This window comes from Aythya marila (assembly GCF_965140915.1).
Source record: "Aythya marila genome assembly, chromosome: 1".
Taxonomy (NCBI): Eukaryota; Metazoa; Chordata; class Aves; order Anseriformes; family Anatidae; genus Aythya; species Aythya marila.
The window spans coordinates 141,041,511-141,063,676 of NC_139042.1; the positions used below are offsets into that span (position 1 = coordinate 141,041,511).

The window sequence follows — 22,166 nt, forward strand, 5'->3', positions numbered from 1 at the left end:
CAGCGATGTGTCGGCAATGCCTGAGCTCACTAAATGGGAGGAGGTTACCTGCTCTGCCCTTTTATGACATGCAGTGCTGCCCCTAAGAGTCACAAAGCCACAGGTTTGTGTCACTGATGACAGCGGGCAGGCACACTAATCTGCTTTGACACTGTAGAAAAAGAGCCTATATAAAGGGGTGTGTTTCCCAAAGCACCAGTGAAGGAAAGGATAATACCCATAAGCATGTTTTCCAATCGGCACAAGTGGAAAAGCCAGTGAGAAAACACACTGCCAGCCACAATTGCAGGCAAACCATCACTTTGGACAAAGCAAGGTAGTCCTTGATGTATGGATATAAAAACCCATTTCAGGAAGAAAAAAAACCCGCACCCAAACCCACCAACATTATGTAGGATAAGCGCAGTGAGGCCAGAGGAAATGAACAGCAACTGAAGTGGTCCTGGACTGGGCCTGTGGGTGTCAACAGTCTGAAACATTCGCCTGTGTCCAGGATTAGTGTTTACTGAATTCTTATGCTCTGGCAACAAGAGACTTCATCGCAAGTAGACTGCACAGCAACTAGGATTTTTAATGACCAATAAATTATCTACTGCTTTGGAAAAGCCTGTTATCATATTTAATTTGACAGCCCCATGCAGGGTGCATTCCATAGACACAAAACAAATGTCAGGCCTCGAGACTAACACACATTTCCCCAGATGCAAAATAGACACTCACCAGTTGCTCTCTTAGGAGGATGGAAAAAGCTAATCCCTCTAAATTATGTAAACCAAACAAAGAATGAAGGCTTAAAGCCTCAGCATTTATTTTTAACAAGTAAAGCATAAACCACACTACTGCTTTCACATCTGCCTTCTAATTTTTTTGCTTTTGAATGATATGCAGTACAACTATTTTAAGATCTGCTCCCGAGTGCCTGCAGCTGGCACAGCATGTAGAGAATAGTAGGTGCTCATTTCTCCTCCGGGCTGATGCCCTGCCTCCTAAATGCTCATCGTGCTCTTGTGCAGAGCCTTGGTTCATGGAAGATCTTTTCCAATCCAACTTTTGTTTAATTTTGCATCAAGAAGGACAGGGAGGGGAGAGCTGTTTCTTTTACTCGTCTTGTATCTCATTCAGATCTGGGCTGGAACAGGAACATGGGAGGAACATCCACCGAACTTTAAGTGCTTTTGAGCTCTGCTTCACATCTGTTATTAATGTATCTTTACATTACCAGGTGGTTTAATAAACAAGGAAGTAAGAGTTGTCCGATGAATTTGGTCCTACCATGTCAGAGCTCTATCCCTGGCTCTGACCTCTTGGATGCACTGATGCAATTACATGCTTCATTTTCCCCGTTTGCAAATTGAAATAACAACGCTTTCCTTTGCCATAACTCATGGGGGGCTGCACGGAGGAGGAGCGCCACATAAGAAGTGAGGTGCTAGTAGAAAACAGTCTGATGAAACAACCTGTCCACCACTTTGAGGGACAGCAAGAGCCCACCCGACGCTACACAGAGTTGTGCAGGGTGCTACCGCAGAGCAGCATCAAGCAAATAAGAGCGAAGGACAGCGAGCACTTGAGACGCAGCCGAGCCTGCAGCGACTTTAGTCACGATTTACCAAGGCGAACAAGAGGCACTATCCCACGTCACGAAAAGCCGCGCTGCAGTCCAGCACGCCGAGTTGCAGGAAAGCCGCGCGGTGCTCCGGGAGAGGCTGGCAGAGGGGGAGCATCGCGGGGCGGTGCTGCTCGCCCACCCACCCACCCACCCTCCGCGGGAGCTGCGGGGCTCGGGCGAGCTGCGGCCGGCGGCCGCCAGGGGCCGCCGCGGGGCTGCGGGCACCGAGAACCGCCGGAGGAGCCGGAGCCGGAGCCGGAGCCGTGCGGGGGGCGGGCGGGGTGCCCGCAGTGCGCGGCCGCGCCGCTGCCTCCGGCGGGAGCGCCCCGGGGCCGGAGAGGCGAGGAGGTGAGCACCGAGCCGGGGGCGGTGGGGCCCGGGGTCGCCCTGCAGCGGTGGGCGGCACCTGCCGGGGAGCGGAGCCCAGCCGAAGTTGCAGGGGGGCGGCGATGGGTCGCTGCCTGCTAGAAAACGTGAGCGGTGCCGGGCGGAGGGGATGGGTGAGGGGCCGCGGGGAGCTGCCCCGGGAGGGCAGGGACACGGAGAGCTCCCCAGGGCTGCCCGGCACGGGATGAGCGCCCGGGGAGTGTTAACGGGTCGTGCCCGGTGGGCTGAGGCTCGCTGGTACGCCAAATCAAGCGCAGGGAGGTTGGTACCCTTCTCCGGGTGAGGACGCTTCGCTTTTTCTCTGAGCTGTTTCCGAGAGACAGAATCCTCAGGCATTCGGTTCAAGGAACGCGGTTGAAACGTGGCTTGCTTTAGAGCAGGTAATAATAACCCAGAGCTTCCCGTGTCACCGTTAGATGTACGGCTCGAGAGGTCATTTTAGCGCAATGGCAAACCTTCATAACAGGTTGCGTTCATAAAGTTCTACTCTGTTTTGAAGGGAGACAAATTTTTGAGGTTTTACTCAGTGTTGAAGGTCATCATCATCATCATAGTTAACAGTGTTTGCCCAAGATCCTAAAGCACTTTACAAAGACGGGTAGTGGTATGGTATCTGCTGTGCAGGACAGAGAAGTCAAGGAGACGAGGAAATGTCAGGTGACTTGCTCAAGGTCATGCAGCACAGCCATGCATAGAGCTAATTCCTATGTGTCCAGTTAAAAGCATATCACCAGAAATTCTGGCATCCTTTTTCTAACCCCACGTTTTGTGAATGTTATGTATGAGGCTTGATGCAGCTTAAACCAGGAGCGCTAGAGAACTTCAGGGTATGGTTTTGTTTAGCAGAATGAGCAAGGTACAAGTGCTTAGAGGTTTTTAAGCAACTGCAGCTGAGTAATTGAAACCTTTCTGGAATTGGAGGGCTTGAAGAAAGATCAGCTATCTGCAGGCAGCACTGCTGAGTGGTCATGGCTTTTAAATACAAAAACTAATTCATCAGAGTTAAGGCAAATATAGCAAATGTAAGCAATTGCATCCTAAGGACAAAAAAAGAACAAGGCACCTTATGTGGAGCTGTGAGGTGGGTACTTTGGGCTGAGTAAGGACCTCTTTCAGTATTACAGTGCCAGCCTGAAACAAACAGCTAGAGCTAGAAAGCTTACGGTAGGTTTTGTACAAACAGTGCCAAATGTGTCAGTGGTGTTAATGCAACATTTATAGCTGGAGCATAGCATCAATTATCATGACTTCAAAAAAAAAATAAGGGGGAGTGAGGGAGCGCCTGGCTCCTTGCAGCTCCATCCTCGTGGTGTTCATCCCCAGGCTCTGCATTGACGTCATGATGACATGGTGAAGCTGAAGACAGGAGCTGGGAACAGTTCTTCTGCTCAGTTTTGATAATCAAGTGAATTTGTCGACACTCCGTTCCTCCAGCATGGCTAAGAGCGCAGAAGTGAAGCTGGCGATCTTTGGTCGAGCTGGTGTGGGCAAGTCAGGTATGTTTGCTGTCTGGTTTTCCTTCTGCTTGTCATCAGGTAACTTTTTACTCCCTCTGTGCAGCACCGTACAAACTCTTCGTGCAAAAGGACAGCTGTGAACTTGTTCTTGTCAGAGAGGTCAGGATAAGGCCAGGGCTTCTCTCTTCCTTGCTTTTTATACTACTTTCTCCAGGTTCTCCAAATAAAAGTACTTCTATTGCTTAAAAAAAAAAAACAAAAAAAACAAGAACTTCACACACCAACTCAGTGCCACTTCTCATGAAGCCAGAGGCAAGATTCCTCTTTTCCACTGGAACAGAGGCAATTAGTGTTATTCAGTTTGTTCCTTCACAGCTTGTGCATGTTTGAGGTATTTGTATTATTTTTCTTATTTGTTATTTATATTATGATCCATTTAAGATCAGACCCTCTGTTAAATATTGGATGACTTCTGATAGGTGTTGCTTGCTGTTATTCTTGTTGATTTCAGTGGGAAAGTTTAGGCTTAGCACCTCAATGGATTCTTTTTCTCTGTGTTCTCTTGGATTTATGTACCTAGCAGGAAACCAACGAAATGTGATGTGTAAAGTTTGCATTCAGAGAGATCTTTTCAGAAATAAACATAGTCTGGTAAGTTCATACAGGAGAAACACAAGGGGGAGGCATAAATGTTAAAAATCCATTTCTTTAGACAGCTTTTCCCTTGATGAGACAAATGAGTGTAACCCTAGGGTTGCAAGCTTTCTCAGGTACTTCAGCGGTGTTGCATTAACTTGACAGCTTGAGGACCACTCTCACATGTCTATGCACAGTAAGGATGAGGAAATAAGAAGATTCAGTCTAATCATGCTCCTGTACCAGTCTGGAATTTTAAGGCGCTGTTTATTTGAGAGAAATCTGCACAAGAGAAGCCAGGGACAGGACACACTTATAAGAGCATTAGGCTGGACTCTCAGCTGCTGTCAACCAACTCTGCTTCCCCAAAGTCACTTTTATGTTAGAATTGTCAAGACTGTGGCCCACAAACTGCTATTATCGTTTCGTTAACTTTGGAACCAGTTTATGAAAGTATGTTTACCCCAAAGGTATTTTAGCAGAACACTATCAGTGAAGTAGTTCTGTCAGCCTTCAGGAAAAAAGGCGTATATGAGGCAGAGGTCATTAGAGATTACACCACTTAAACAAAGCCAATGCAGATTAAATTCTACCTGTTTGAATAAAATACCTGAGGGAATGCTGTTAATATACTGGGATAAGTTTAAACTGTGCCTTCTCTCCTGTTGCCCTCACCCCTGCCACACCTTGTTCCCACATACCTTATGAAATGGAAAAGCTTTAATAAATCTATTTTGGTATTTTACCATTCCTTCCAAGTTTTGCAAGTAAGTTAAGTGGCCCTCCTTTTGGTTCATCTTACATTTAGTTGATGGCTTATGTGGTTGTTTTTTCAGGAAATTTTCAGGGAAAAAAAAGTTTTCATGAAAATCGAACTAGTGTGAATCTCCCCTTACTCTGATATTTCTAGCCTTTTGAGACTTCATCTTTAAAAATGCAAAACTACAAGTTAAATGCTCTGTTAAAATGCCCTACCAGCATTGGATCAGCAACAGTCTTTCATTTTTGTCCACAGTACACTTTTTTTTTCTTAATAGATTTCAGAAAACTAGGATTTTATGGTAAAAATGTTTTCCTGTAGTCCTGGAGATAGGTGGGAGATTGTTTTCAGTGTAATACCATAAAAACATTCCAGTCCTTCAGAATTCCCCTCCTCTTTTTTTTTTTTTTTCTCTCTCCTTTGAGATGCAGGGAGATATTACATAAAATATGACTAAGATCCCATCTTTTCGATTATTACCACGCATGTGAATCTGTGTCAAAATGAAGGCACAAATACGTGGGCAGCACAGCAAAGGTGAATTTAAGAGGGTGGAGAGGCTACGGAGTGCTACCAACCACCTCTACAGAACAGCAACTGCCTCCCAGAATTTCTGTCTGGCTTATGAAAAACCCTCTTGTACGTTCCCATAAAAGGATTCAGTTCTGACAACTCAGCCAATTCCAGAGAACTAAGAGGGGTGGTGGTGGTGTCTGAAAGTGCCTGTTTGCCTGTAACCAACAGTAGCAACGTGGAAGCGCTGTTAGACCTTTGCTGAAAGCAGAGCTGGACACAAAGTAGTCTCCAGATAACTGGATTTGGCAGATAAGTACCCTACTAGATTAATGGCTTTTTTAGGGTTCCTGTGTCATTTCTTATCCCTGTGGCCAGTTTGTAATACAGTGTAGAGACAGGATCCCGTGGCAATATGTCACTGGCATAGACTTGGCCAGACAGATGAAAGGTAAGCCAGACTCTAGAAGCAAGAATGCAAGGCAGGACACTAAAGCAGACTAGATACATGTGATGAAAATGAGACATTGGGTGAAAAATAAGGCTACTGTAATTGCCAGAAAGTCATGCCAAAATATGGTCACTGGCTTGCTTTCTTAGCTCTGTCTTCATTTTCTGAAGAAGAGCCAGGCATTAGGTTCTTACTCTGCAAGTGGCTTCAACACCTCACAACATCTGTGAAGTTACAGACACATACTGTAATATCCTGGAAAAGATCCTTTCCCAGTTCCTGAGAGGGGCTTTGGATTAGCAAATCAAAGCATCTCTGAAGAAACAAGTGTTGTGCTGGGATGGGACATAAGAATTATAGCTGTCCCTCATGCGCCATGAAAGTCAATACAGATATGACTATTACTGAGAGGTGGTGAACATCCTAATCTTGTCATTAATACTAGACATCTGTTTAATAGGGTGCAAGACTCCTTGTTCTACAAAGTAGTCCCTGCCGATTAATCCAACTTTCCCAACCAGAAGGTGGGAAACTAGAACACCATTCACAAGTCAGAGTAGTGATAGCATCTCAAAGAAGAGTTAAAGCCAAAGAAAATAAACCTTTTCTCTACTTTCTTACTGCTTATCAAGTTTCCATGGTTCAAAGGTTTAGAAAACAAACAGGGGAATTGCAAGTCCGAGTGTCAGCTTTTACTCTTCTCCTCCTCCTTTTCCTCGCCTCCCCTCTGCCTGCTGGAGAACACTAGCAGAATTACAGCAGAATTAGCTAATCAACTCAGCCTTTTTTTTTTCTTCTTTTTTTTCTTTTTTTTTTTTTATAACTTAATGTTGACCTAAATCTTTCCAATAAAAACATAGGAGTGAATCAACTCAGAAAGGGGCAATTAGAAGAGGTCTATTAAGGCAGTTAGATCAGAATTGCACTGAGCTGTAAATCACTGATCAGCTCAGGTTTCTCCTGGGCAAGCTCACTGGGTACAAACATCCAGACCCACTCTTATCCAGTGGACTGGATGCTTCATTCTCCCAGTTTTTTACTGTATAACTGTTGCATAAACATTGCTTTAAGCTAGCTGAAAAGAACAATGAGGAGCTCTGCCTAAGCCACAGAGCACTTTGCTGCTGCTTTGCTCAGGAAGAAGAAGAGGCGCTCCATGGGTGGGAAGGGACATAAGCTAAGCCCTGCTTATAGATAGCAGGGCATCATCTCTTAATTTGGGCTACAGTCAAATGGCATTGGGGGGGGGGAGAGAGCTTTTAAAGTCCTTTTCTTTATGTCCAAGAGAAGCTTGGAGGGAGAGGAGAATTAAAACTGAATTACTTAAACATTGCTGTTTAAATTGTTCTTCTGTTGAATCTTATAGCTTCATTCCTATGGTAACAAAAGTTAGAATTTCCTAAATAGCTCTTTTTAAAAATACAGTAGTAACAATTAATAAAGACTTAAAGGCCTTGTTCTCCCATGTCATCACAAGGTACAGTACGTGCCCAGAAAGCTGCAGAGGAGTGAAAATGTATTAACCAGCAGGAGAAAAGAAGGGCATGTACTGGATAGCTGCATGGCTGATGATTTTCCAACTCATAACTCAGTTGACTATGAATGCTCAAAATACCTGTGCTTAGGAGCCTTTATATTTTGGCCAAAAAAGAGAGAACATCCAGCTGCAGCATGTGCTATCCAACTTGCATTTTTTCTCGGTATATGCCAGGCTGAATACTCCAAGTCTGTGTGCTTGCATGTATGGTGCATTCAGCCATGGGCAGATGCAGTTCTCATCTGTCTGGATGGACTATGCAGCTGCAACTGTGCTGTGTGACACCAAAGTACATATAGTTTTAACTGGTGCTCAAGTGGGATGGAAGATACGAAAGCCCCCACAAGCTCCCTGGTGAATACATGCCTGCATCTAGGCAGCTACACAAATCCTTTTCTTATGGAATAAGGTGCCCGAGACATGAGGCTGCTGTCAATCTTTTGATCCTATAATGGCCCAATTCCTTGCATTTGTACAGGGGGATGATTGATAAAGTGGCATCAGTAAATAACTCCCTGCAAAGAGTCAGCCCCATCAGAGAAATGGGGATCTCACCAACCTCAGTCTTTCTAATATCAGTTGGAAATGTCCTGAGCAAACAGATTTGAATGTTTGCTTATGCTATATCCCCTGCCTAACCCAGGATGGGGAACACACCTGGAAAAAGATACCTGGATTTGGAAGTTCCTATAGAAAAAATGCAACCAGCAACCAACCAAGAGACACCTACAACAAACCTGTCTTTGTCTCCATTATCTGGGGACTTAACTGAAACTTCACTTTCTAATGGCAAGGTCTGGTCATGGAACTGAATTCAGCCCCACCTTTTTCAGAAAACTGTACCAGTTATTGCGAAAGAGGCCTATTTCGAAATGATTTGATACTTCATAAATTCCTGCTCAGATGTTTTCCCCCACTAGGTTCATTTCAGGGACTTTTGAGAAGGAAACATGAGCTATTAAGGAGTGAGTGATTAGTCAGCAAGCTCACAGCTCTAGTCAAAGCTTTTGTGGCAGTTTTCTCTGCCTTGTGAAGTTTGCACTAAACCAACTGATGTATCTAGGGAGCATTACTGTAATAAGGTGCATCTGAAATACAGAAAAGTGGGTGGAAGGGGACTGTGTTGTTGTTTTTTTTCCCCTCATCAATGAAGTAGATGAGTTGCTTCTTTTGTTTGTGTTTAAGAGTGGTAATGATAACCAGACGTGTAATTGTTCAGTGATCAAGTTCAACACTCACTGTATTAAATATCCATTAGTATTTCATTAGTAAAGTACTCATTAAACAATCCCACTTTTTGCCACCTCTGAAATGTAAACGGTTCATCCAAGAACAGGTTCATTGAAGGTAGCGTGGTTCATGTGTGCATATATATAGTGGTAGAAACATAACAGTAACTATCTCACTCTGTGTGAGGTTTTGTGACAGTTTATTGCCACTAAGTGTGCAAACACATCCCTCAGGAGCAGGTAGTTCTGCAAACAACTAGTTGCAGTAACGTGATCTATCTGTACTTCCATCCAGTGGATGACACTGATGTGTATACAGAGCATGAGCCCTTGGTTCATGAATCAGTCAATAAGGTCACTGATACCCATGAACGTGTGGTCCTCAAAGTCCTAGCCATGCTGACAAGGACAGGGGCTGGTGTAGTGGCTTCAACACTACACATCTGTATTTGGAGATGGGCAAAGGGTATATTAACCAAGCTGAGGGGATCAGCAGTACATATGGACACCTTCAGCGTGCTGCCCAGAGAAGCCCCACTGATCGTACCACATGGATATGAACTTTTAATCAGCAGTCAGCCAGCCTTCCTTGGATTTTCTTAAATCAGGACTCATTGATTCTTGTTATGCTAGAACTGAGGAGACTGGACACCAAGAACCTGGACTAGACACAGAAAGAAGCATTTACCATGAGTAGCAAGATGGTCTGCTTGCATCTGTTGCTTCATCCTCCTCCTTTTCCTCTACTTATTTGCCCACAGTTCACTGTAGCCTTGCCCCCAGTGTAAAAAGCATTCATGTTCTGCTTTATTTGATATTCGATCTCCCTTCTGGCTAACCATGAAATAATAAAATGCAGAAATTCTCTAACCAAAAGCCAGCGTTGTTCATTCAGGCATAGCTATGTTCCCTGTTCCATCTCATTTAACTGCATCTGACATTGGCTCTACCTGCGTCCCCTCTGAGCAGCTGGTGGCAGCTGTTTGAGCTAAGTCTACTCCTGCTGTTCTTTGTTTCTGTTTAGGTTGGGTTAAATATAGCCTGCTGTTTGATTGCTGTGGAAGGAATGCCAGGATTCAAGATTTATGTATGTAGCACAGCTTTCTCTCTGGGCTGTGCTCAGCCACCCCCTGCAGTGCTCGCCTTGATAAGATAGCTGTCCTGCCCATTTCTGTCTCCAGCAGTCACTGGGATAGACAACAGAAGAGCTTCCTGGTGGAGTCCCAGACATCCTGTGCCTGCTTACCATGAAGCCTGGCAATGCTTTGGTCAGTCTGCAATTCCCCACAGGATCACTGAATGCACTGTTATCTCCCAGACTCCTGACCCTAATGGTTCTTTTCAGAAATTCTAATGTTAATTTTTTTTTATACTTCTGGCAATTGATTCCGTACTTCCCTGCCATCTGGAATCCCTGCCGACCTCTTGCCTTGCACATACTTTTCCTTCATTTCTCCTCAGCTGTCACCCTTTCCTCTCCTCTGGCCTGTCTTAATACCCATTTCCTGAATTCTGTGTACAAACTCTTCTGCTTTGTATTTCACATTAAAACCTTGTATTTACAGCTGTGCTTTCAGCCTCTTCATGTACTAGTTCCTCCCATCTCTACTCCTCATCTTCAGCTATTCCATTACCCTTTACTGACACTATCAGTACACCATTAAAAGTTCAGGGCATGAGATCCAGATGAGCTGACTTGGCAGCAGTGATGCAGCAAAGGACAGACACTCTGAAGTGGTTCCTGCCATTCTAGAAACCATTCTCTGGCCTGGATTTGGAGGATGCTTCCAGCTTAGACTGCTCTAGACACTCACTGTGTGAGGCCTGCTTCATGCAGATTAAAAGAGGAAATACTGGGTAGCTTTACGTAGCTAGAGTCAGTCATAAAAGTGGGTAAATTCACCTATTTTGGCTTCATAGCAGAGAAAGAGAAGCAATGTAAGTCTGTATTTCCCAAGCAGGCTTTCTTTTTCTGCATATATCTTTGTGCCACCATTGCTCCTTATACATTTACAGCACTCAAATATAGAAAACTAGTATAGAAACTAACTTTGCCTAAAAGTGGGAGGATCAACAAAGTTCTTTAGGGTTTAGCTGAGCTGTGGTTCCAGGGCTGCCACTCATTGCTTGTAGTTGAACAAAGGTTTGCACCCTATACCATGCCCCTGGCAGGCACTACAGCACTGTGGTGAACAGGAGAGTAGGGGAACTGATGCAAGACAGCAGCAGGCAAGTGAGCTGTGGCTTTGTCTGAAGTCCCATCAATTTGGAAGGAAGTCCGTTACTGACTTGTGTGCTCTTTGCAGATGGCTCTCGGTGGGAGGGTCAGTCTCATGCCCATTACAAAGTTACACAGCCATTCACCACTTCTGAATAGCTGGCTGTCTCAGCTAGCATTTCCTTCCATTCACCTCAGATTAAACCATCTCCCCTGATTTCAGTGACTCATTTCTCTTCCCAGAGTTGGAAAAATAACTGAGAAGGGAGATGCATCTGTTTCTACTGCCTTTTCATCATTCTGAATGGAAAAAGTTCTTTTTGTGATTGTTTCCAACCAGGTAGACCATGCATGCATGCTGCTGGAGTTAGTCTGCAGCTGTTAGAGTTTCTAATGGATTTGCCATGTAGATTTTAGGAAGTGCCATACATTACAGTAGTGACGCTAGAGATAACTCCTTCTATGCATACAGTATGAAAAGATGAATGGCAAGAGAAGCATGAAACCCTGGGGAAGGAAGTAGTAGATATATTAAACATATGTGCGGCTTTAAAATGCCATAGAAGTTGGCCAGAGTCACAGGCTGCCTTTCCAGAAATGTTAGACAGTAGTCTGCACACAGGAAAATGAGAGAGTATGTTGAAAACATCAAGCCTGCTTTTGAAAGCACATGGAGCTCTGGATGTTCACAGGTTGTTTTGCTGCTGCCACTCAGGGGTCAGCAGAAGGGAAGCTGCAGACAAGCAAAAGCAGCAGCCTGGGGCAGTGATGTGTTACCATGTGGGAACTGTTTAGATATATGTCTTGAAAAGTTTTCAAGCTGGAAGGATGCAGCCAGAGAGTGCACAGGATATGTTTTCCCAGGGAGGGAATTTCTTTAGCACTTGAACAGCACTTCAGCTTTCCAGCGGGCTGTGGGAACAAGGGCCATCACCATGACCCTCCTTGCAAGACACGCCACTATGGCTATCCTCAAGTGGCCAATATGGAAACTGAGACGAAGGAAGAGGAGCCTGATAGTCTCCAGTCACCAAGGGAATTGAGACTCAGTCCATACACACTGCCAGACCTTCTTTCCGTGCTTCATCCTCAGGGCCAGGCCTGCAGAGACCCAGCCTGCAACAACTCCCAGGCGGACGCCATTACACAGTGTGAGCCCCAGCTGCCACAGGCCCTGCTGCATCCTTGAGACCCTTTGTGGCTCATCTTCTGCCATTAACTATGGGCAGCATTAAATAAAGCATTAAGAACATTTATTGTCATCAAAGACATATTTAAGCAAAATTGGCAATCCTGTCTTTCATTACTTATCCAGTAAGGCTTGCTTTCATTTTGACCCACAGCATAAAAGGACCTTCTCTCTCCCCTCCACACAGCTTTATTTGCCATCCAACTCTGAGTATGTAACTAATATAATCTGTCAAAGTTGGAGAACACTTCTCTGGAGGGCTGCTTCTCCTCTGCTGGAATAGCAAGGCCCACGACCTTTGTCAGCAGCTTATCTCTGTGCCTGCCATGGGAAACAAAAATCCCATTCCCCACAATGGCGGAAGGCAGCTGTACAGAGCTGTCGACTATAATCTTTTCCTGACCTACACAGCCATTGACCTGTGCCCTTGAGGAGCTTTACAAGTGAGAGCTTTGAGTCCTGCATTCAGAACAGGAAAGTGCAAGAAAGAACACAGAAGCCAAAAAATCAGAGTGAGCTATTTATTTCTTCACTGAAATAGGGCTGCAGAATAAATAAAAATGTATTGAAGAGTCACCACAGAAGAATGCAGTATTAGACCCATGGGGAGCAGAAGAAGAAAAAGAAAAAAACACAACAACCCCACACTCTGCAAAAAGGGGGCATAGAGTATCAGTGCCAAAACAAACACTTTGTATTAACCAAACTCAGTGGCAGAATCAGTGACGCCAAGCACTACTGCTTAACCCAATTGGATGCTTGTGGTTACATACACTGGAACTGGTTCTGCTCCAAGCTAAATTCCAACATGAAATAATTTAATAGTGATCCACAGCATGAGCTTGTCCCATGAGTCCATATCTGCTAGATATATTGCCAGGCAAAGTTTCAGGAAATTCATCTCTAATTAAGAAAACTTGGCCTTTATCTACAGGGAGCACATTAGGTCACAAGAGATTATTGGAGTAGAGAAGAATATCAGCATCCTTATGTATATATGTATTTATTTAGAAAGATGTCCTTCAGCACCACGTGGTCTTACACTCATTCTGGCAGTGGATGCCTCCTTACCCAAGCACAGCTCTGGCCAAACAAGCTTATTTACAAAGCATGGAGCATGAAGTGGGCTACCAACCTCTTTGCTGTGCTGTTCCCACACAACCACCTTTTCCCTTACCACAACAGGGTGCTGAGGAAATTGTCTTGTTTCCTGATTGCAGTCAACAAATTCACTAAAGCAGAAGGATTGAAAACTCTTGTAACTTGTATCATAGCAAGCATAACTGTAGGTGTGGCCCTTATACCCACTCCTGCTATTTACTTATTTATTTACTTGCTGATCAAATGACACAGTTTTCCCATAGAGATACATAGTCCTGAGAGCAGGAAAACTTGTTTTGAAGAGCACAGGCAAAAGGTTTGAAAGCAACAAGAGATGACTATCCAGGATACTTCTTACTTACAAATTCCATGTGGCATTTCAATTGCCAGATATTCATATATCATGTCCTATTGATGACTTTGTAACTAAAGAAATATACTCACTCATAGGTCTGTGAATAGTCCAGTTAGAGGGTAGTGAATGCAGATGACAAATGAAAGTGACTAGAAGTAAACCAATGCTTTTCAGATATGATATGCAAAAAAAATGTAAATCAAAATTTTCCGTACTAAACATCGATGGAGGAAAGATTAATGACTGTACTGGTAAGACATGACAATTACTGATGCAAAAAGTGATCCAAGCTTGACAGGAAGCGACTAACCTGACTGGAGGGTTCAGACCCACTAGAAGGGAGAAGCAGACCAATCCTGAGAGCACCAGCTGACCACCTTTTTCCTCCTAGCAATGATATTATCTTACTGAAATAAAAACAAGTACTGGCAGAGGCAGAAAATCAAGATCTTCCCTGTAAAAAATGTTCAGTGCCCCATGGTAATCTTAAATAAGTGCATCTCATGCAAGAATCCTCTTTCATTAGTGTTCAATGTAATTAAACCAATCTGTTTCTCACCATCCGCCACCACACATCCTTGATATCACTTTGATAGTTTCTCTGGGATTTTTTTTCCTCTCTTCAGTTTCTGACCTGGCATTTGAAACTACCTAACCTTCCTCATGAAAACAAGTGAACAATTTTAAATATACTTAGCATGACTGTTTTCTTCATGACCTTTCTATGAAAGAGACACCTGAGCTTTGACTCAGCATCACCATAGTGAAAAACAACAGAAGTTTACATAGTGCTCAGTAAATGTTGGTAGGAGACTGGAAGCCTGCAGTGTAAAAAATACTTAGTGGTTAGGAATAAGGTCTTGTGTATAGGTCTGCAGACTTTTAGGGTTCTAAATAAAATATCACACACTATTTTCACTCTTTTCCTGGTTGAAAAGATAGGTGCATTGGATTCTAAGCTAAAAGAGCTTTGCCAATTACGATTTGCCCCTCAATGGTACAAACCACCAAATTATATAGCGGTATCATTCTCCTGTTTTATATTCACGCCAAAACCTCAGTAAAGTCACATGTTTCCTAAGCAGTTTTGTCACCTATGACATATGCAGCTGGTAAAATCATGGGCAGTTACCAACCTGCATGGTACAAAGTGCATCATCTCTGGAGCAGAGTAGCTTGGCATCCCCTTGAAGGTGAGGCAAGGGTCAGTCAATGGAAAATGCAGAACAAACCTAGAGGGATTACTTAAGTTTTAGCACCTTGCAGGTATGAAGGGTGAAGATTTGCCTGCACAAAGGTAGTGTCACCTAGACATGGGTGAACAAAGCTTCAGTATTATTGGAACTAATTTCAGGTGCTGTGTCAAGTATCCAAGAAATTTTTAATCACCTAAGATAGTTTTGCCTGTGAAAATTTTGGTACCATCAAATATGAGAAATTTAGTTGCACATTGTAGAATATACTGAAAATATTACTTTTTTATCCCAGTGCTACAGTACAGTTGGGGACTGGCTACAAAGAGTGACCTTCACAGCCACACTAAAATAGTACATTGCCACCTTAGATCCTACTTCCAGTTTCTGCACAGGAGGTAGTTGTTCAAAAAGGCAGGGAGAATACAATGACCAACAGCAGGAGCTGGAACAGAGTTTAAGGAAACATGTTCATTATTGAAACACCTGGCAGCTTGATTGTGCACTGTCATTTTCTGTTCATTCCCACTAATGCCATTGCTGTTGGTGAAGGTTAAAATGCTTTTACGTTTTGTGGATAGCAAGACACAGCAGACTGAAGAAAGTCTTTATAGCTTCCAGCGTGGGCAGACTGACATCACCATGTGCTAAAAGTACTAAATCATTGTGCAATTCTAGGACTGCTCTGTTTGCTTTAATAGGTGACTTTAAGGAGCTGGGTCTCCACATTTCTATGACATTCTAATGACATTCCATGTGGCATTTCAGAATACTTTGAACCTGCTGATTGCAAAAGTGCTCTTGGATTCCAAATTTTTCCACTCAGAAAAAAAGAAGTTTCCAGGGCATTCATGAACACAGGATGCTCACTGTGTCTACCAGAGTACTAACCCAATGAGAGTAGTTTTACACATATGTTTCTTATATAAGAGACCTGCACAGCTTCTGAACAGCCTTAAAGATGGTCTTGGAGAGGTCTCCCATGTATTTGGAGAACAAAATGAAGTGATTTTTTGTTCGTTTGTTTTTTTTTAGGCTAATACATAGCTTTCCCCTGCTTCAGACAAATCCAAACCCCTGGCTAAATACCAGCCTCTAGAAAAAGTATCTGCCTAAAGCTTAGAGCACAGGTTGACATCCTCCAGTTCCCCACTGAACTGTGAGCTCTCTGAAGAAAAAGCCAGAGTCCTGATTAAAGTGGTGGTATTTGACCCAAGAGATCCAGGTTCGATTCTGTAAGCAAACTGCTTGGGCTACTGGCTTACAGCTATTCTGTTTAAAGAAGCTGGACGAAGAGAAGTGCATGAATGCATGGAGCTGCTGGATCACTATGTGAGTGAGGACTGCCTCTCATAATGATTAATGAGTGTGTTACTTTCAGGTTATTCCTGTACCTTTCACATGAAAGATGACCTCTTATAACACAGGGTAGGAGTTTGTGATTAAGGCAGTGATGTTAATGTGTTAACTCGTCATATCGCCAATGAACTTGGTGAAATACTGGGACATGATCAAAAACTTTCATTACCTTTCATTTGCCCAGAGAAGTTGTGGATGCCCCATCCCTGGAGGTGTTCAAGACCAGGCTGGATGAGGCCCTGGGCAACCTGATCAAGTGGGTGGCATCTCTGCCTGGGGCAAGGGAGTTGGAACTTGATGATCTTTTAAGGTCCCTTCTAACCCAAACTGTTCTATACCTCAGCACATCATAACCATTATTTCTAAAAATAAACACATAAAAAATAATAATAAATTCATACCATCCTGAAGCTTTTGTTGATCTCCTCATGATCAACAAAAGTCAGAGTAGCTCCCTCAACTTGTGTATTTGAAAGAACATTGTTGCATAAATATCATCACACAGGTAGTGCACTTGCTACCAAAATGACCCAGAGAAACTTTGAATGGCAGTAACATGGGATATATGGAGCACCCTTGCAGCAGAGTTCATTCAATTTTAGCAACTCATGAACTCTCTGGGATTCTAGTCCCCTGTGAAGAGTTTCCCCAGTAACAAGAATTTTGTGTGCTTCATCACAAAGGTGTCATAGTAGATGAGTGCAGTGACAACTCCTGACTTTAAAAATGTTTTTGTTGAACATGATTATATTAATTTAAGAATTTTTCCCCTGGTGCTTAGTCGCCTTGATTTCTATAATACAGTTATTGAATCCTTTTATGGCATTTAGGAAAAATTATTTTTTTTTCACGGTGAATGAAAGTCTCAACATGAGCCAGCAGTGTGTACTTGCAACCCAGAAGGCCAAGTGCATCCTAAGCTGCATCAAAAGAGGCGAGACCAGCAGGTTGAGGGAGGTGATTGTCCCCCTCTGCTCTACCCTTGTGAAGCCCCACCTTGACTACTGCATCCAGGTCTGGGGCCCCCAGCACAAGAAAAAGAAAGATGTGGACCTGTTAGAGCGAGTCCAGAGGAGGCCTACAAAGATGATCATAGGAACGGAGCACCTCTCCTGTGAAGAAAGGCTGAGAGAGCTGGGGATGTTCAGCCTGGAGAAGAGAAGGCTCTGTGGAGACCTCATTGCAGCCTTTCAGTACTTAAAAGGGACTTATAAAAAAGATGGAGAAGGACTTTACTCAGGTAGATAATGATAGGACAAGGGGGAATGGACTTAAACTAAAAGAGGATAGATTTAGACTAAACATTAGGAGGAAATTCTTTGCTGTAAGCATGAACAAGTTGCCCAGAGAAGCTGTGGATGCCCCATCCCAGAGGCGTTCAAGGCTAGGCTGGATGGGGCCTTGGTCAGCCTCATCTAGTGGGTGGCATCCCTGCCTATGGCAGGGGGCTTGGAGTTAGATGATCTTTAAGGTCAGTTCCAACCTGAGTCATGCTACAATTCTATGAAAAACAAATTCAAATTACATGCAATAAATAAAATAAATATGTGTAGCTTTATGACGCTAAGTTGAAAACACTAGCTGGGTCAATGTTTGGATTGTGCTACAGGGGTGTTAATGAGAACTAACTTGCAAATTTCATGCATTTGAATTAATTATTATGAATGGTACAATTTGTGCAGCAGTAGCTTATTTGCAAGAACAGGGATTAACAGGAGTAGGTGGAGTAGCAGAATACAGATGCAATCTCTTCAGTAAATTCACATTAAGATCAGAGAATAAAGATACTGAGCTTTCTGCTGACTCACACGAACATGGATATTTTTACCTCTGGCTAGGGTGTAAGACTTGAAAACACACTGGAGAAAAAACTAAGGGCTTGCACAGAGGAAATCCGGCATGCAGGAAGGGGGGTGGGAATATAGAACCAGACGGTTTTGGAAAGAAAATAAAAGTTAACATTCTTGGAAGATGAAAAAGACAACACAGAAAGGTGAGCTTTAAGTTGCAACTCTCCCAAACTAGATGGAAATTTCACTGGATTATTTGCAAAGCTGAAAACTGCTATTATGGGAAGTTAAATATTATTAAAGACTCCACAAAATGGTAGACTAAATAACCTTGTACAGTGCCTTGAGCAAATGCTGTGTCCCTCAGACAGGAGATTGTTTGAAATCAAGTATTCCCCACACATAAATCTGAATGGCTACTTGTTGGAGCCACTGTTCCTGCGCTGTTGTCTTTAGAGCTGATAATCTGCTAGAGAGGTCCCAGGGTAAAGGAGGTTCTCCTGAGTTAAAGGCAGCTCTGGGAGATTTGAAAAATTGAGGTTTCAAAAAACTCACAGGGGAAAGAGTGAGAAAGTAGGTGTTGTGTGGTATATATATATTTTTTTTTTTTTTTTTAATCTCTTTTTTAAGAGCAGGTTTTGTCAGCCTTAGGCACTCCAGGCACTTGAACAGGACTTCTTATCCAAGAGAATCAGCAGTGATTTACAACAAGACTTTTCCCCCTGGCTAGAAAAATAGAAGAATGCCATTTTTGGTCTCCTCTGAATTGCCATCCCTCCTTACTTAGTTTCCATAGCTGTATTGCCACAGTTAAGAAGCATTGACAGACATCTGGGGATCAATCCAAAGTCTGTGGAAGTCAATGGAAAAGTGCATGTTTATTTCTTTGCAGCAGGTCCTTGGAGAGCAAGGTCAGTTTTTCCACGGACCATGTCCCACTGCCCCACCATGGCACTTCCTGGGGGTGTCCACCCAGTGCTAGCAGACTCTCTCTCAGAAAGTAACATAATGAATTCAAAGACAAAATGTCATTTAAAAGCAAATATTTTAAGGGCAAAACTATAGACCCCAGGAGAAGAGTAGTGTACCATTTCCTCTTCAGTCACAGATGCTGGATGTTCTGCGTTCAGAATTGGGGCACTTCCTGTAAATTCTCTGAAAGCTCATCATCTGAAGAAGTTATAGTTCTGACCTCTTTTCCAGCCCTGCCTTGCAACAGTTAAGACACACAAATAGCACAGCAGTAATGTGTCCTTGCAGTAGTCCTGCACAGTAGCATGTATTTCACATACTGGAGACGGGCACACAAAGACATGGAGAAACTGATACCAAGCTGATAGCTGTGACAGGAGCCCAACCCAGACTCTCCAGCTCAATCTACAGCCTGACTCCTTCAACCAAGGACTCTTCCTGTTGTCTTTGTGGTTTAAACAGATATTATCATCACATTAGGAGATTTTTCAGTTGCACAAATGCAGCCTTTCCATAACATACTGGCCTTCATCTCCTATATCTACTAGATAGAAGCATCTGGTAGAGTGCTTCTTATGATAGAGTGCTTCTTATCATGGGACAGCAAGTACATGTTCAGAAAAACACTAACTGTGAGCAACAGCAATGTGGTACTTCTAAATGAGTCTGTCTCAGATAACAGTGGGGAAAAAAAAAGGTGGTTTGTTGAGAGATTTGGCAATTTATGTAAGGAGGAGGCAATTCTAGTTATTAGCACACAAAGCGTCAGGGTCACGTTTTCAGTAAGTGGAAGTATTCCGCTCTGCTGCCTCAAAACCTGAGTTCTGTAAGCGAAGGCAGGGCAGCTGCTGCACTTTTTTCTCTGACAAGGATGAGTGTCCTCTCAGGCTGAGCCTCAGGTTTCAGTCTGACAGGTGGAGCGGGAAGCAATGCTATTTAGGGTAGCCTTAAATAGTAGTAGGGTAGTACCAGCTCCTCTCTACATTTCTTAGGACATTTCTCAGATTTAACTATTCAGGCTGGCTATTTCCACATTGGCTGTCTGCTGCACGCTGCTGTCCTACCCTTCACAGCCCCCCATCCCAGAAGATGTCTAAAGAAGTAATTCCATCATTTCCAAGAGCAATACTAGGAAAAAATATTTGTACTGAAAAATATCCATGCAGCCACTTTACTCAGGTATTTTATTATCATCATTCCTCAAAGCAGAAGCTCAAAATATGACAGAGGGGGGTTAGCATGTCAACAAGAGCATGCTTTTGCTACGCTCATGAAAGTATATTTATGATTGGTAGCAAGCCAATGCCTTGAAGTCCCGAGTTGTGTTTCATGAACTGGAGCTGGGAGCTAAGTTTTCCTCTTGAGTTTATCCTTATGGAAGACATTCTAGCTCAGGATACCTGACCATCTTTCTTCTCAAAGGTCCATAAAAAAAAAAAATGTCATGCTGTCATTGTTGCCCTTTTCTTTTGGCTGGCAAAGAGGCATTGTGAAGAGTATCGGGGACAGAAGTCCGAACAAATAAAAAGCAAACAGCAATTTAGAATTAAAATTACCTCTCAATTAGTTGATTTAAAACAGATTTGTCTCAGGAAATAGTTCTGGAAACTGCTGAAAACTATCATCCTAGCCTCAGAGGACAGTGTCAAAATTTCAGCCACCTTATCTCATCTTTTCATCTAAGTCTCCTTGTACGTCAGTGAGAGCCTTCACCTCTATACTCTTATCTTTTATACATCCAGTGCAACTAGAAACAAATAAGTCAGTCTAAGCCACTTAAAGATGCTTCCCTAGCTGGGCAGGATTGCAAGGTGTCAGCAAGAGGAGAGCTCCCTGCTGCCACTGCCTGCTAGGCAGTCAGGCCACGGCTAAGCAGAGGCCTCCTGCCACCAGGGCTGCCAGGCCAGCCAGCCAGCACCTCTCACCAGCACAAAGAATAAGCCAAAGCACAGGAGTGAAGTTTACCTCAGTGCTTCAGCGGAAAGCTTTAGTTGAACAAAGTCAACATGAACATGTAGGGAGATGGATATATATATACACACATATATTTATGTCCAAGTATCTTCTGGCAGTTGGGGCTTGCGGCCTTATGTTTGCTGTCTGTTGAAGAGCCTAGGCAGAATGTGTGGCCCTGCACTACAAGGGTTGTGTGGGCTCTGTATAATTAAGAAACAAAACACACAGCTAAAAGAGAAAAATGTACCATAATAAAACCTCTTCTCAGACATAGGCCAGTAAGGGGATATCAGGGTATCATTTATTTTTCCACTTTGTCTAATGTCCTAGGTAGAAGCCATTCCAAAACAGTTATTTTTTCCACCCATTTCAATTGAGAGATCAATTTATTGGGGCCTCAGGGTGATTTTATTATATTTTTTAAGTTTGAAAGAGGCTTCTTTAGTGCAGAGCTAGAATGCACCATTCAGGAGAGGCCAGTGAGCAGCTTGGGATGCAGTTTAAGACACTGAATACATACCACGCAGCAGCATGCCCAGCTGCCATTATCAGGGCATTAAATGAATTCTAGGAGTTCACCCAAGCTAGGTGCCATGGAGGCTCTTAAAGCTGACAGATAACCCAAATGCCTCCCTGAGATTTCGCACTTGCACAGCAGTGAGGAAGCTTTTTTTGAGCCCCAGACTCCATTTTGCGCTACCTCAATTGAGGAGGGCAGGGCGCTCCATGCGCTGGCGTTTACAACAGCTCGGGAACACACTTATTTAGCTTCAGGACAATTTTATAGACAGCTTCACTGCAGCAAGAGCAGCAGTGTGATCAATCTTACAAATAAATCTCATCTGATGGATTTGCAGAGGCCTTGTTTAGACTAGGGGTGAAAACTGTCCCACTCCGAAAACTCAAGACATTTACCACTGACACAGGCACAATTTAACACCATTAGCATAGTTTTAACTAGGAAATTTATATGAAAAAATACACATACTGTGTAAGGACAGAGCACAGATGGGTGAACAACTCAGCTGAAAAGAGCTTATATTTGGTATTAACTAGCTTAAGTCAGATCCCTACTGCACAACAACCAGACAGGGTGTCTCGCTGCTGTATGTGTGTTTTAGCCCAAATACAACAAGTGAATGAAATGAATGTCCTGCAGTTGATCTGCAGCTGAAATGAGCTGTGGGGAAATTAATTCATTTAAAAGTATCTTCAAAGTCATGGTCACTCAGAGTGAATTTAGCCCAATTTCTTTTAAAAGCCATGTCCTCCACCCTTCCCTCAGTTCCTCCCTTACCCCTTCCCCCTCTAATTTCCACTTCAGTGCTGCAATACTTGAAGAAGCAGTTTGAATGATGTTTTTCACCTTATCTGAAATTGCCATGAGGAAAATCCATTGTCCCGATGAGAATAAGGCCAATTTTGCAGACTCTTGAGAATCAAGTAATTTTTGG

The 22,166-nt window shown here is 43.3% G+C and overlaps 1 protein-coding gene across 2 annotated transcripts in view; it reads left to right on the plus strand.

Moving 5' to 3' along the window:
* Window positions 1–1,864: 1,864 nt before the first annotated feature.
* The window catches only part of RERG (RAS like estrogen regulated growth inhibitor), a 109,985-nt gene continuing 89,683 nt past the window's right edge, over window positions 1,865–22,166 (plus strand). For both annotated transcript variants that reach the window (XM_082759725.1, XM_082759724.1), the window contains exons 1-2: window positions 1,865–1,957; window positions 3,320–3,492. In XM_082759725.1, coding sequence (XP_082615851.1) covers window positions 3,432–3,492 — 61 coding nt within the window. In that variant the 5' untranslated portion in view covers window positions 1,865–1,957; window positions 3,320–3,431. The remainder of the gene's footprint in view (window positions 1,958–3,319; window positions 3,493–22,166) is intronic.